Consider the following 15,543-nt stretch of genomic DNA (forward strand, 5'->3'; position numbering starts at 1 on the left):
TTTTGTGTGGACTATTCAGTCTGTCTCCCTTCATACTTCCCCCATCATTCGTTATCATGACATCTTATGAACTTTCAATTTTTTTTTTTACAGTTGAACTCATAATTAGGATACAACAGCACTCCTAATAAATGATAGGTAGGTGAATAGATCAGAGTCAGCACCAACATTCCCTCTAATTTTTTCCATCCATGTGTGGAATAAATTTTGTTATGTGCACCTAGGTATATGCCTATGTGTGCCACCAGTAGAAACAAAAAAACCTAGTTATATCTGTTTTTGAAGTTGCCATAGGGATAATTACTCCAGCCAGGACAGGCTAGGCATTTTAGAACTCACTACTCAAAGAATTAAATTTAAGTATAAGAGAAATAAAAATTATGGAACGCATAGACCAGTCAAAACACTAAAATAACACTTTGAAAGAATAAAATTACAGAGAGTATATGTGCATTGCAGGAAGTACCAAGAAGTAACAACAACAACAACACACGTTTGTGTTGGGAGGTGAATGTGAGAGAGAGAGTGTGTGTGTGTGGGGACTGTTGGGGAAAGCCGTATGCTGTCTCTTTAAGACACTCACAAAGCTCTCCTGCTCTGTCTTGAGCCCTGTAGTCTCCCCTCCCCCGCTCTGTGGAGATGAGGTACATGGGGGGGGGGGGGAGACAGAGAGACTATGCGTGTGTGGGTGTGTGTGAGTGAGTGTGTGTTGGCTGCTGGGGAAATCTCAGCAATGGTGCACTGTCTCTTTAAGAAAGGCACTCAGACACTTACCATTCTGACTGCAGCAGCTCCCAGTCCTCCTAAGCCAGGCTGTCCCCTCTGCCCTGCGGAGATGGGTACCGGGTGGGGGGAGGGGAATACCCTAACCTCAACTCCCTCCTCCCCCCCCGCCCCACTCTGCACAGCCAGCAGGAGGATCCTGGGAGCAGCTGCAGGATGGAGCAACGTGGGGGGAGGGGCACCTGAACACACGATGGGGACTGTGCCTGTGCCCGCTCTGCTCTCAGCTGGGTGGCACGTAAATCTCTCCTGTGTGGCAGGCCATGTGCACAGCTTACAGGGAACACAGGTCAGCTCTGGTGGCACCTGTCACCAGTCCTGTCCAGGCTCCCTTACCTGATTGCAGACTTTAGTCAGGTTGACCCCCCACCCCACCCCAGGTACATTTGATGTAGGTCTCTTGTCCTTTCATTTCACAATAGGGACAACAGTATTTCATGCCTCCCCCCAAAACACAACTGTATTATAACCAAAAGGCCCCAAACTTTCACAATGCAAATAAAGCCTCATTCAGTCATATTCTCTTGCTCATCAGCAGATGCTGGCAGAGAGCTCACTTTCATATGGAGTTCTCAAGCAGCTCTTGATCGCTCCTCTCTCTATTCACCAATAGATGTCAATAGTGAGCTCCCTACTTTACAGGACTTCAGGCCATATGGCTAGGGCCCTACCAAATTCATGGTCCATTTTGTCAATTTCACAATCATAGGATTTTAAAAATAGTAAATTTCATGACTGCAGCTACTTAAATCTGAAATTTCACGGTGTTGTAATTGTCGGGGTCCTGACCCAAAAAGGAGTTGTGGGGGAGTCGCAGGGTGACTGCAGGGGGGTTGCGGTACTGCCACCCTCACTTCCGTGCTGCTGCTGACGGCAGCGCTGCCTTCAGAGCTGGGCGGCCAGAGAGCGGCGGCTGCTGGCTGGGAGCTCAGCTCTGAAGGCAGCGTCACCACCAGCAGCAGCGCAGAACTAAGGGTGGCCTGGTGTGGCGTTGCCCCCCCCCCCCTTACTTCTGCACTTCTTCCTGCAGAGCTGGGCCCTCAGTCAGCAGCCGCCACTCTCTGGCCACCAAGCTCTGAAGGCAGCAGCGCAGAAATAAGTGAGGCATGGTCTGGTATTGCCACTCTTACTTCTTTGCGGCTGCTGCTGGTGGGGTGCTGCCTTCAGAGCTGGGTGCCTGTCCAACAGCCGTCGCTCTCTGGCCACCCCGCTCTGAAGGCAACACAGAAGTCAGGGTGGCAATACCACAACTGCCCTAAAATAACCCTGTGACCCCCCTGCGACTGCCTTTTGGGTCAGGGCCCCCAATTTGAGAAACGCTGGTCTCCCCTGTGAAATCTGTTTAGTATAGGGTTAAAGCACACAAAAGACCAGATTTCACGTGTTTTTCATGGCCGTGAATTTGGTAGGGCTCGACACATGGCATGTGTTAAATTATATAGCACATTTTCATTAGGATTGCCAGACACTGAAACGCAGCCATCCTTGGGATTGATAGCACAGCCGTTTTATGCCAGCAACAGTATGTAACTGCTTTGAGGAGAGGACAGCAACAATGTTTTCATCTGAATTACAGAGAGGAATTTAGTTGAGCAGAATGTAGTTACTTGTGTTGGAATTTGAACAGAATACTGGGATTAATACCCTTTCTCTTGTGAACAGTGCCATAGGAGTTTTGATCAGAAGTAGGCAGGGCCTGTGTTTTGTCTCATGTGACACACAACACCCTATAGTAGCATAGTACAACTCAACACCATGCTGAAGCATTATGGATTCATAGATATTACGGCCAGAAGGTGCCTTTGTGATCATCTAATCTAACCTCCTGCAAAACGTAGGCCGTAGGAATTCCCTGAATTAATTCCTACCTCAAGTCAATAGCTGTGGCAGAACTAGAGCATACCTATCTTTATTTAAGGATTTCCAGTGATGGAGAATCCACCATAACCCTTGGTGAGTTCTTCCAATGCTTAATTACCCTCACTGTTAATAATCTTTGGCTTGTTTCTAGTCTGAATTTATCTAGCCTCAACTTTCAGCCATTGGATCTTGTTATACCTTTGTTTGCTAGACTGAAGAACCCTCAACTATCAAATTTATGTTCTACATGTAGATACTTAGAGAGTGTGATCAAATATCCTGTGACATACTATACCTTGGGGGAGCGTCTTTTAACCCCCATATTCCTCATCTGTATATAATTGTGATATTAAGCATACAAAGCATGCCTCATAAGATATCAGGGGAAAGGTTATGATCTGCTGAAGGTCATTTCTCTATCCATACATGTATATCGTTGATGCATATGAAGTTACGAGAACTGTGTTGTATGGGTGTCACTAAAACATGCTGTAAGTTGGGGAATCAGCCAGAGAGTAGCTCCCCAGAGGCAACAGCAAGGAAAGTAACCAACAGGCAGGGTGTCAAACAACCCATCAACAACCACTGTCCAGCAAGGGAGCTACAATTCAATGACTCACCTCTGGTGCCAAGGGACCAGACTCAAAGGAACCTGCCTATGAGGCTGAGGTGACAGTGTCACACTCAGAACGGATGCAGAAGAGTGGCCAAACTCTGACCACACTCCACTGGGCTCCCTGGGCTAGACTCTCTTCAGAGTCGGGGAACATCCCTTCTCGGTCCGCTGCTTCTTATGATTTTTCTTTGGCACTGGTGAAGGAGAATCGTGCCGAGAATCTCTCATGATGGGAGGAGCACTCCTCACCGATGATGAGGTACTGGATGCAGAATCAGACCACCTCAGCTCCAATGAGGGATGGAGCGCCACCTCCATCAGGTGGAACGTCAACCTGTCCTCCCTATCCTTCTTTGTATGGGGCTCGAAATCCTGACCGATCTGGCAGCAGTCCCCGATATGAGGCACGTAAGACAACAGGAGAGCAGGACACTCTTAGGCATGGATTTGCTGCAGGAGGCACAGGGCTTGAGACCCAGGGACCAAGGCATGCCCCGGCACTGGGAGTGGACAAAAAACTCTGCTAACAGTGCGAAAAGCGCCAACTAACTATATACAACTAATCTACAACAGTCCAAACCAAAAAATTAAAGAACTGGGATAGGGAAACAAGGGAAAAGGACTAAACTAAGACCACCGAGTAAGGGTTTGTCTACACTGGCACTTTCGTCGCTAAAACTTTTGTCGCTCAGGGGTATGAATGACAAAAGTGTTAGTGACTAAAAGTGTTGGTGTGAACAGCACTTTGTTGGAGGGACCCGTGCTCCCGGTGATGAAGCTACGGCCCCTCAGAGGTAGTTTTATTTTGTTGCCGGGAGACCTCTCTCCCGGCGATAGTGGCCATACAGCGCACCATACAACAGTGCAGCTGCAGTGGCATAGCTGCACCGTCGTAAGGTGTGCAGTGCAGACGTAGCCGAAGAGTTTGCCAAAGTAAGAGGAGCTGTTCCAGCAACTGTCACGGGTGGTAAGAAGGAACTGAGATGGTGCGGAGCCAGCCAGGCCCCTTATAAGCACACGGCACTAAAGGGCGCTAGAGCTGGCCCCCTGGATACTACGGAGGGAAAAATTCGCTGGTGACTGTGCATGCAGCGCATGTGCATCTAACGTGGAATGGATATGAGCAAGCACTCAAAGAAGAAGAGACCTGAACAATTGAGAGGATGGTTCTAGACTATTCTCAGTGGTAGAAGAGGACAGGACAAGGAGTAATGGTCTCAAGTTGCAGTGGGGGAGGTTTAGGCTGGATATTAGGAAAAACTTTTTCAGTAGGAGGGTGGTGAAACACTGGAATGCATTACCTAGGGAGGTGGTGGAATCTCCTTCCTTAGATGTTTTTAAGGTCCGGCCTGACAAAGCCCTGGCTGGGATGATTTAGTTGGGGATTGGTCCTGCTTTGAGCAGGGGGTTGGACTAGATGACCTCCTGAGGTCCCTTACAACCCTGATATTCTATGATTCTATGATAGGGAAAGGGATTAGCTCCTGGTTGTTTAAAACAATTAACACCTGACAAACAAACGGGAGAAAAGCTCCATGAAATTGAATTAAACACCCCTATCCTTTCAAATGAAAGTGGAGAGACCTCCATCTCTAGTTCTTCCATCTTGCCAAAACTCCTCCAGCAAAAACAAGGAAGAGAACACATGCCACTCCTGATGGGTAAAAAGGAAGCACAAAAACATTTAAAAAAACAATAAAGAAAAGGCAGTAAGAGAGAAAAGCTTTTTTCTTTTGTAAAAAAAACGTACCATCTAAAAGCCTCACTAAGTGACACCTCCAAAAGTGACTAGTGATTTTGAGGGGTCTCAATTTTTAGGTACCCAAACTGAGATACCTTAAAGTAGCCTGATTTTCAGAAATTACTGAGCATCTAAAAGTCACATCCTTTTAACGCGTTTCAAGTTGTGTACCCCAAATCACTTGTTATTTCTTAAAATTTAGGCCACTGGTGCTTTCAGAGCTTTAGCCAGAAGGCTTTAATTTTGATTCATGCTAGTTAGTATCTGATGACAATCTCAGAACACTTTATAATTCCAGCAACAGGCAGAGAAACCCATAAAAATACAGCAAGAATGCACTCTCTTTACTAATCCAGTATACAGCCAAGATGGATTTTTTCCACAATCACTGCACATTAGGCTGTACGTTAACAGGATTCCCAATCTACCAATATTTTGCAGTACTTTGTTTTCTCACACATGCTTATTACTTTTAACTCCTTGCCCCAAGATCTAACCTGCATTTAATTTAACTACACTGAACTTCTTTGGCCCACATATTAGTTTTCAGTGCTCCTCTATCACACAGTTGCTCATTATTTACTGTTCCTGCCAATTTATTGTTTGCAAGCTTAATTTCTTAATTCTACATCACCTGTATTTCAGATTATCTAATTAAAGACACACAAAAATATGTTGTACAATAAACTTTATTAGCTGTTCTCCTCTTTCTGACAAATGGAATGAATAATATTGATAGTTTTTTTTAAACCATAGGTAATTTGGTTGAGAAACTGCAATGAGGCTGTCAGGAGCACATCTTTTTTTAATAAACAATTGACTCCAAAAGAACCATGAGCAAGTACCAAACAATGTTATTAAGAACTGGAGTATTTTTCACTACTGATGCTAGTTCTATATTTTGCAGAAATATATTTATAATTGCTCAGCTCAGAGGCCTGTGTCTCTCCAGTGCAGGGCCACCATGGAAGATATGACACAGATGCAATCTGAGATGTACATGAAAACTGACTGTTGACTCTGAAATCTCCCATTGGTTAAAACATGCACATCACATGGAAAAGAAAAAAATCCCCAAACCAAACATCTGAAATTGTTTGTAGAAAAGAGGAGAACTTGCCCATATTTTTTTCTTGTAACTAATATCCCCCAGATGTTTTACCCAGCCACCATACCCCATTTCATTTCACATGATTAAGGAAGATAAATTCTAATTCATATTTATTCTCAAAACAAACAAACAAAAAAAGCTAGGAGTAGGTGGGAAAAGAAAAATATATATATTTTATATATATGTGTGTGCAACTATGTAAAGAAAATAATTCCCGTAGGTACAAGTTTATAGTTAAAGAAAGTTTTATAACAAAATAGGCAATTATTGTGAGTAAAATATTCATTTAAATCTGACACCCCTAAGGAGAGACACTATTTTAAACTACAAGTCTGATTCTTTTCTTATCGCCTTAATGATCATCCATCACTGCAAGTGTTTTCTGTTTTGTTGCCAAAGAAAATTTGCTATTCATTTGTAAAATATAAGCTTCCCTAGCACCTCAACATGTTTTCGACTCAGAAAAGAGTGAACTTTTGTAAGATACTGTAAATAGTGTTGCATGAGTAAGATTAAAAACATTAAATATCTTTATCCTTAGCAACTGTATATGCAAAAAATGAATAAAAATAGACTATAAGAATATCATGAAATTTTGAAAATGAATATCCCTTGCGAATTAATGGAAGTTAATGAATACATTAATTTGTAAATTAAACAAAAGTTACATTAACTGCCTATAAAGAAAAATATTTGCTGTGACAACAGAAAGTCAACCCACAAACTAAAACTTGAAATTAAATGCCTTGACCAACCCATGCTATTATAATTAAAGCGTGCAAAGTTGCTCACGATTTACATCATTGGGTAAGATGCCTTTTCTTTCATATGTGATGAAATTTTAAAAGAATGTATGTAAATCTTTTCTGAAAATCTCTGAAACTTACTTTCCCTTAAACATTAAGGATTTTACCATACAATTCCCCACCCCATCTTAATAGCTGGTCAGGCCATTTGACCTTCATGTTTGAAAAATGTCAAATGAACGCTACCACACAATAACACAAATTATTCAAACTAAAAGAGACACCAAATGTAAAAAAAATATGGGAACTGCAGAATGTGATGTTTAGTGTGTGACCCACACTGGAAAGAGCTAGAGGCAGGCTCAACTGAAAAGGGTTACAAGTTGTCAATGAGTAGGTGATGTCGGTTAGAAAATGAAAACCAAAAATCTCTCAATTTTCATAATTTTTCCTTTGCTGGTACCCAGATGTAAGGCCCAGACTGTTCTTCTATGATCTGCTTCACCTGGTTGTATATCTCTTCCAGTGTGTCTCCTTGGACAATAGCTGCAAAACACAGTATTACAGTGAGCAAGCATTTTTTACTAGCTTTCACCTTGCGTGCAAACATTCTCAGCCCCCTTCCCACGGTGGGGATTTAACCAGACTGGAGAAGTAACAGACAACACTGGGATAGTGGTTTATTGTGAGCTAAAGGTGCGTGACTGTTCGGGGGTGTAGAGCTTCCCCAAGGCCTTTGAACTGGCCAGTGTACAGTGTATAGCGTCCTGGGGTCAAGAAGGAATTTTCCCACACTGTAGATTGGCATGTGCAGCTGGGTTTTTTTTGTTTTTTGTTTTGCCTTCCTCAGATACCTCCAAGGGTTGGTTTGGGGGTGATTTGTTATTTTCTGATTTTCTTTTTTCGTTTTCTTCTAGTCCCAACTTTTGTGCAGGTATCCAGGAAAGGAGGGTAAAAGAGCAGGGCTAGTTAATAATCCTAATCCAGACAAATAAATCATTAAGACTTGTAGCAAGTGAAATGGTGGTGTGGGCTTCCATGTAATGTAGATTTAGGAACTGGTCATCTGGATCACGAACCAGGACATGAAAAATAGGTCATCTGGTAGATTCTGGTTGCTAGCAGTGTCCATGATTTGGGATGGAAGGAAGGGGCTAACACATGCATTTCTCTAATCCTCTACATCTGAGGCTTGCTTTAGAAACAGTTAATAAAGTTACAATCTACACTCAGACCATACAGATTGTATATATTATCACTGAGGCTAGAGAAGCACTATAAATGAATCGAGGTGGGGTGTGTTCTGACCCAAATCAGATTAAAGTATGGTCTGATTTGAATCAGGACTAGGGTTCTTGCAACACTTTGGATCCAAATCACAAAAATCTTGATTGCAGCTTCGTCTTAACTGGGGTCTTCACCTCCAGGCTGAGAACCCACTTAATAGAGTTCAACAGGAAAAAAATGTATAATGCTGCTGTTTGGGGCAGGACACTGTATTCCTGTGTTTGTGTTAATACACACCACACTAGTACGATTACTGAGCTCTCATTACATGCTAACAGTTGCCTCTGAGCTTCCTAACTCCTAAAACATTTAAAATCTATGACAGCATTTTATTTTACATTCAATGGTAACAAAGCTTCCTTAATGGCTGTTCTAATTCAATTTACCTGTCAAACCTCTTAGAAGATTCTTATTCATTTTACAATTAAAAATTTATGCCTTCTTTGTAAACACACATACATGCATTCTACATCATACCGCTACCAAACATCCTTATTTCTGCTACTTGGCAAAATATTTTATCCATAGTCACTATTCAGAGCATCCCCTGTCGATATGGTGTTATAGGAACCACAGTAGTTTAAAATTATTTCTGATACCAGCATGATCATGTACACTACACATTGTACATGCTAGGCATTATTATCAGATAAAGGTGAATTACAGGAGCTCTACTAGCTACCGGTCTAATCATCAATACTGCAATAGTGCCCAAAAGCACCAATCAGAATCTCCCCAGCTCCTCAACATGTTGGTCCTTCGCTGAAGCTTGCCTCTCTATAGGGAGGATTGTTGAGAAGAGGCAATCAGGCTGTGCTAGACAGGAGACAAGGCAGAGGCAGCGAGGAGACCAACATGCAGCCAGTGTGTTTTGTGGCCAGGGCAATCATTGCCAAAGAGCCCCAGGTATTGAAGGAGAAAAGCTGGGCTATTGCAGATGGGGGTGCTGAGAAATTATTTTTTTTAAAACCAAGGGAATTAAATGTCCCAAAACTTTAAAGTTGTCCAGTGCTGCCTTGTGCGCTTTTAGAATGTGGAGAGTGGCTAAATATATACCTCTGAAAACTAGGGAAGAGTTAAGGTATTACAAACTTAAAACTTCTGAAAACTAGGAATACAGAGTTAAGATACATGCCAACTTAACCTCTTTGAGTGATGCCCCAGGTCAGCTTTAACACACATGCTAGCATTCCATGTTTTCAGACAGTGCAGAGCACTCAGGGAATAGGGCACATGATCACTGTAGGGCAGTGTCTAACACTTTATCTTTACTGGCACAAAACTTTTGACTTATGTTTAGGTAAGATGTACTGAACAGAAGCGACCTACGCTTGGCTTAGGCTCAAATAGAGTCTGCTCCATAGAAACAACCCCCACTTGCTAAATTTTACAAACCCTTCATTCTCTTTTACCAAGCCCCCTTCATTCTCTTTTATCAAGCCCCCTTCATCCTTATACATAGGGTTCCATTTAACATTAAACTTTCAGGTTTCAGAGTAGCAGCCGTTAGTCTGTATCTGCAAAAAGAAAAGGAGGACTTGTGGCACCTTAGAGACTAACAAATTTATTTGAGCACAAGCTTTCATGAAGTGAGCTGTAGCTCATGAAAGCTTGTGCTCAAATAAATCTGTTAGTCTCTAAGGTGCCACAAGTCCTCCTTTTCATTAAACTTTCACTTACCTTTTATTAAATCCACAGACCACTCTCATATCCCACCTCACTGATGATAATCCTATAGCAAGACCACCCCTATGGACTGCTACTGACACAACCGAGAGAACGAGGCACTGACTTGAGGCATAAGGGATCCCTCAAGGTACACTTGCAGCAATTTTCTTTGATCACACACAGGGGAGAGGGCACAGAGAAGGGCAAGGCTGCCCCAGACCACCTCATGTCACAATCACAGCTCTGCCAAGCTGTTCCAGCTAATCCCTCTACCATTCAAGACAGCTAAATCTATCAGAGAACACAGCTGGAGTGAATATAGATAATCCCCAATGGCTATTGCCTGCTCCATGGGGGCAGAGTTAGGGCTGCCTTAGTGTGTACCTTAACTCTGTATTTCCTTGTTCTCAGAAGTTTAAGTTTGCATTACTGTAACTCTTAATTTTCTGAGACACCAGTTGGTGACCTTTATGTTAAAAGTTTCCAGACTTTTAATATATAAATAAGACTAACGTTTCTAGTTTCAACAGCTAGCAAAAAGCAAAAAGTTCTCATGCTCTAAAGTATAAACTGGCACCAGCTTAAGTAAAGAAGAAATTTCGTCTCAATGTTAAACAGTGAATTGATACAAATATTTAATGAACAGTTGCAGTGCATTATGATGGTTTTACATGTTCTAAAACGATCATAGGCCAGTATTGGAGACAAGATATATAACTGAAGTATATGGGCTCAGTCAGTTGTGACAATTCTTATGGTCCTGAGAACACAATTCCACGCTTTGAAGGGAACTGTAATGAGGGATACAAACCTGTGAAATGTTCAGTAAATTCTTGCTCCAGTTTCATGGCTCTCTCAAAGGTCTTCCTGGCTTGCTCCTCTGTTAAACGTTTGTTCATTTCCCTGAGATGAAATACATTATAAAATAATAAGCAGTTACCAAATACTGCTGATTCTTTTGAAATAAGGTTATTAAACTGCCCTCTGAATACGAATCCTAGAAAAAAACTAGCCCATCCTGTTCCTGAATCTGAGATTTATTAAACTCTTGAAGGGATACTTAAGTAAAGGGCGATAGTGGGAGTGTTGTAGACTGGCCTTCCATTTCTTGGCATCTGGAAAAGACGCTGGGGTTAACACTGAAACCCACTAAGCAACCTCAATATAAAATTAGAGATTACCTGCCTGTAACTGGAAGTTCTTCGAGATGCATGGCCCTTGTCTGTATTCCACATGTGGCTAATGCACGTGCACCATGCGTCTTGAGTCTGGAAATTCTAACAAGCAATGTCCATTTTACACATATGTGCAGTGGCTTGCTTCGTGCTCCAGAGAGAGGGCATAAAGCATGATGCCAAAGATTCAAATGGAGGTGTGGTGATCAGTGACAGGACAAGATAGATGTCCCATTGAGGTACAGGCTTGAGAATCGGTGGAAAGGTCCTGATTAGGCCCGTCATTAATCTAACCATTGTAGGGTGAATGAGTGAAAATGGAGCACCTGTCTACTGGAGGAAGAAAGGCACTGACTGTTTCAAGATGTACCCGTAGTGACCTAATGAAGAGACCCGTGTTATTTTAATAACAGGAGATAATCTAAAATGACTGGGATATCAGCAGAGTGTGAGGAAGACTGATGATGTTGAGCCCAAGCAGAAAAATGTTTCCATTTAGGTTGGTAGCAGCTCCTAGTTTAATCTTTCCAACTTTGAATAAGAATGGCTTGGATGGCTGTTGAGCAAGAGAGTTCTGATGCTCATCCAAACACCAGGCCATGAGGTGAAGTGGGTATGGATTGGGATATCTGATTTAGCTTCCTTCCAAGTAAGGAGAGCTGAGAAGAGATAGATCCTAACAGGAGGATGGACTGACAGTCTCAGAAGTTCTGGGAACCAAAACTCTTTAGGTCAGTTGAGTGCTAGTGTTGGGATTTTTTTCAAGCCCTTTTTTTACTTGGCTTCCTAAGAACTCAGTTCGACTCCAGGTTTCATCACTCAGGTATTTTTATTTGGCATACAGCAGTGCTATACTGAGTTGATCAGACTCAAACGCAGTGGGGATGGATGCAGGGTGTATCACAGCTCCAAAGTTACACAGAAACCCTCTCCATTTATGTACATTATATTTCTCATTGCATTTACTATACATTGCATTACTCATTTTTGGATTGGCTTGGTTACTTTGCAGGAACCACTTCCTGTGCACACACTGTCCACGCACTGTCCATACTTCAAATTCATTCTTACCTCATCTTTACATTCCTTTACATTTACATTTGTCTCTTGTTATCTAGTTCATAGTAATTAGTTCCTCAGGTGTTCTCCCTCTTATCTTAGTTGGCTTAGACATTTTGTTGTCTTAACCTAGTGACCTATCTTATTTAGCACAAACATTTTGTTTTCAACCTGATGATTCATTTACATCCCTAATTCTATCTTCCAGAAAATGAGGCCACTCTCTATGTGTTAATTACTCACATCGGGCCAGGCCTCAGCTACATTCCTCTGCTTCTTTCTTTTTATATTAGCATTTGTTTTATTTGCATTACACATTATATATATAATTTATTTTGCATTACACATTATACACATATTTATTGCCCAGCAGCACATTTCCAAGGACCACTGTGGCAGCTATTATTTGAATCACCATTAATATTGAGCTTAAAGTACAAACCAGGAGGTGCAAACTCACTTCCTCTAGTATAGCCCACCACAGTGTTTTCTCTGTCCAAACAATATTATTTCTAATTGCTTGTTGCTTGGCTATTAGTTGGGCAATAGGCCCCAATTGCTCGAGTTTCCTTTGCACCAAACTAGTGGTTGTAGTAGGAAGAGGGCCTGAAACATAAACTTATGTATCAGAGGCCTGGTATGAGGCCTGAGGCCTGGGCTAAAGTAGTCAAAATTTTGCTGATATAAAGCAAAGTTAAGTTGTGAGCAAGAGGCAGGCCCTGCTCACAGAATCTGGCAAGAACAGGGCTGATACTGCAGAAACACACATTCCTAAGAGGTGCTACGCACAAGAATATATATGCAAACATATTCCAGAAAGGTGGTATCAGAACATCTCGATACCAAACACATTCCCCAAAGATAACAGGAACATGCTGACCCATCTTAAGGATAAGGTCAGGATGACAGCATGATGAATAGAGATGATTTGATCGAACCAACATGTACAAGGCAATGGGTGGTGCTCTAATACGTCAGAGGGCGGCACCCTGATACATCAGAGGCAATACGTAACTTGTTTGTGTTGGTGTATAAAGATGTAATGGTCTCAAGTTGCAATGGGGGAGGTTTAGATTGGATATTAGGAAAAACTTTTTCACTAAGAGGGTGGTGAAACACTGGAATGCGTTACCTAGGGAGGTGGTAGAATCTCCTTCCTTAGAGGTTTTTAAGGTCAGGCTTGACAAAGCCCTGGCTGGGATGATTTAACTGGGAATTGGTCCTGCTTTGAGCAGGGGGTTGGACTAGATGACCTTCTGGGGTCCCTTCCAACCCTGATATTCTATGATTCTATGATTCTATGTATCTCAGAGAGGGTGTCTTTGGCCAGCTGAGTGGGAAATGGAAAGTCCCGCCATTCACTGAGCTGCATCCATTGTCACAGGCATACATGTGTTAGTATAACTGTAGACATTGATCTGGGGAGTTAGGACTGTGCTTCGTTGACAATAAACCTGGCTAGCTCCCTTTGAACCTTAATGGATCTTCTGGTCATTGGGCGGTTCGCTCGATGTCTGCTGTGTCAGCTGTCTGCGCAGAGCTGGGACGACATACAGAGGGAACACGCACGTATCCAAACATCTGACGACAGTGGTGTTAATGGACAAGAGAGGTACAAGTGCAAAGAGACTGGTCAACGGTGACTCCAAGTCAGTGTTGTCTGTCACATCCTTTGTCACGTTCTCCTTCATCTGCACACTAGGCCATAGGGCATGGGTTCCCATCTGAGTCAGAGAAGTGAGGTTTAGACAAAACCTATCCAGCCTCCCCGGGCACGTTGCTGTCCCCCCTGAGAAGCTGTGGTCTCCCAGAGCACATACTGTGTACCCGAGCTGTACCACCTCCTTCACTCTCTTTTTAATGACTAGTCAGGTGCAACGTCCTTCGCTTGTGGTCAGGTTTATATAGGCTGACCACTCAAAGAGCCATCTGTGCCTGATTCATTTACAGCAGGCTGTGTTTATTTCATCTCCTTATGTTGCCATTTTTATACTGAAATAGTGCTGTTTATAGGTCCCATTATCTACTGTACACTGTTAACATATACTAATTCTTTAGGATTCCTTGTCCATCTAGGAACAGCAATTATAATTGGCACAATTGAATTACTAATTTTATGTGGTGCCCAAGGTCCAGCACCTTTTAGCCTTGCAAATTTTCTTTCCCAATATTATGAATTCCTTCTTCCACTAGTGTGGTGCAGGTAAGTGTGCTGTTTAACAACCTTGATTACTCCCCTTGCTTTATCTTTTCTATTTCCTCCATTAAATGCATAACAAGCAGAGCTCTTAGCAGCAGAAACCAGGCCCCCTCAACCCTGCTGGGCATGCTCTAACTGCTGCTGCAGTATAAAAGGGAGCAGCCTAGCTCAGTCTGGGCTGACAACTGAGGAGGAAGGGTGCACCTCGCTGGCTCCAGCTGAGGAACAGCCAGGTACCTGGACTGAGGGAGCAGGAGACGCTGAGGCCCAGGCACCTGTGGACGCTCTAGGGAGATTGCAGCCGCCATCTGAGGCACCCCGAGACCCCGAAGACACCCTGACTTCAGCTACAGGAGTCACGGTAGGAAGTAGCCCCAGGAGGGACTACCCAGGGTCCTGGGAACAGTCGGCGTGTTGCAGGTGGATTCCATGCCGAGTTAGTGGCGAACTGCATCGCCACTACTAGGGCCCTGGGCTGGGACCCGGTGGAGCAGGGAGGGCTTGGGTCCCCCAACCTGGCTGCCCCTCTCTTTTGGGGGGGGGTTCCCATCAATCCCTGCTGCTATGGACTTTGGCCATTGGGCCTTGCTTCCCTGCCACCAAGAGGGGTCCTATCAATTTTGGCCATTAGGCTTTGCTTCTCTGCCATCAAGGGGAGTCCTACTGACTCTGGCCAGTAGGCCACACTCCCTGCCGCCCCTGGGGCACCCTACTGACTCCAGCCATTAGGCCACACTCCCCTGCAGATGAGGGGAGCCCTAGTGGTGCCAGCCATTGGATCACACAGGCCTGAAGCTGAGTCCAGTCATATTGACTTAACCGAGGGGCTACGACAACCTCACCCCCCCATTCCATGTGACAGGGGTGGGAGGTACTGGCCCTGCAACAGAGACCCAAACTCCTGTGCCTCCCAGTATGGTTGCCACAGTGTCCCTTCTGGCTTTATACTTTTTGTGGAGCACTTTTTAAAAAACATTTTATGGTAGATCACCATATTTGGGATCAAGAGGAATTTTTCCCTGGGTCAGATTGGCAGAGACCCTCGGGGTTTTTCACCTTCCTCTGCAGCATGGAGCACAGGTCACTTGCAGGTTTAAACTAGTGTAAATGGTGAATTCTCTGTAACTTGAAGTCTTTAAACCATGATTTGAAGACTTCAGTAACTCAGCCAGAGGTCATGGGTCTTTTTCAGGTATGGGTGGAAGAGGTTCTGTGGCCTGCAATGTGCAGGAGGTCAGACTACATGATCATGATGGTCCTGTCTGACCTTAAAATTATGAGTTTGGAGGTGCTTACT

The 15,543-nt window shown here is 43.4% G+C and overlaps 1 protein-coding gene across 37 annotated transcripts in view; it reads right to left on the minus strand.

The window, feature by feature from the left end:
* Nucleotides 1-5,443: 5,443 nt before the first annotated feature.
* DLG1 (discs large MAGUK scaffold protein 1) overlaps nucleotides 5,444-15,543 on the minus strand; it is a 428,909-nt gene continuing 418,809 nt past the window's right edge. For 17 of the 37 annotated variants that reach the window (XM_074963293.1, XM_074963291.1, XM_074963290.1 and 14 more), the window contains 2 exons: nucleotides 10,624-10,715; nucleotides 5,445-7,403 (listed from right to left, as the gene is read on the minus strand). In XM_074963293.1, coding sequence (XP_074819394.1) covers nucleotides 7,297-7,403; nucleotides 10,624-10,715 — 199 coding nt within the window. In that variant the 3' untranslated portion in view covers nucleotides 5,445-7,296. Of the gene's footprint in view, nucleotides 7,404-10,623; nucleotides 10,716-15,543 lie in introns of all 37 variants that reach the window. The other 20 variants (XM_074963286.1, XM_074963276.1, XM_074963269.1 and 17 more) reach the window with 5 other exon arrangements.

This window comes from Natator depressus, chromosome 9, assembly GCF_965152275.1.
Source record: "Natator depressus isolate rNatDep1 chromosome 9, rNatDep2.hap1, whole genome shotgun sequence".
NCBI lineage: Eukaryota > Metazoa > Chordata > Testudines > Cheloniidae > Natator > Natator depressus.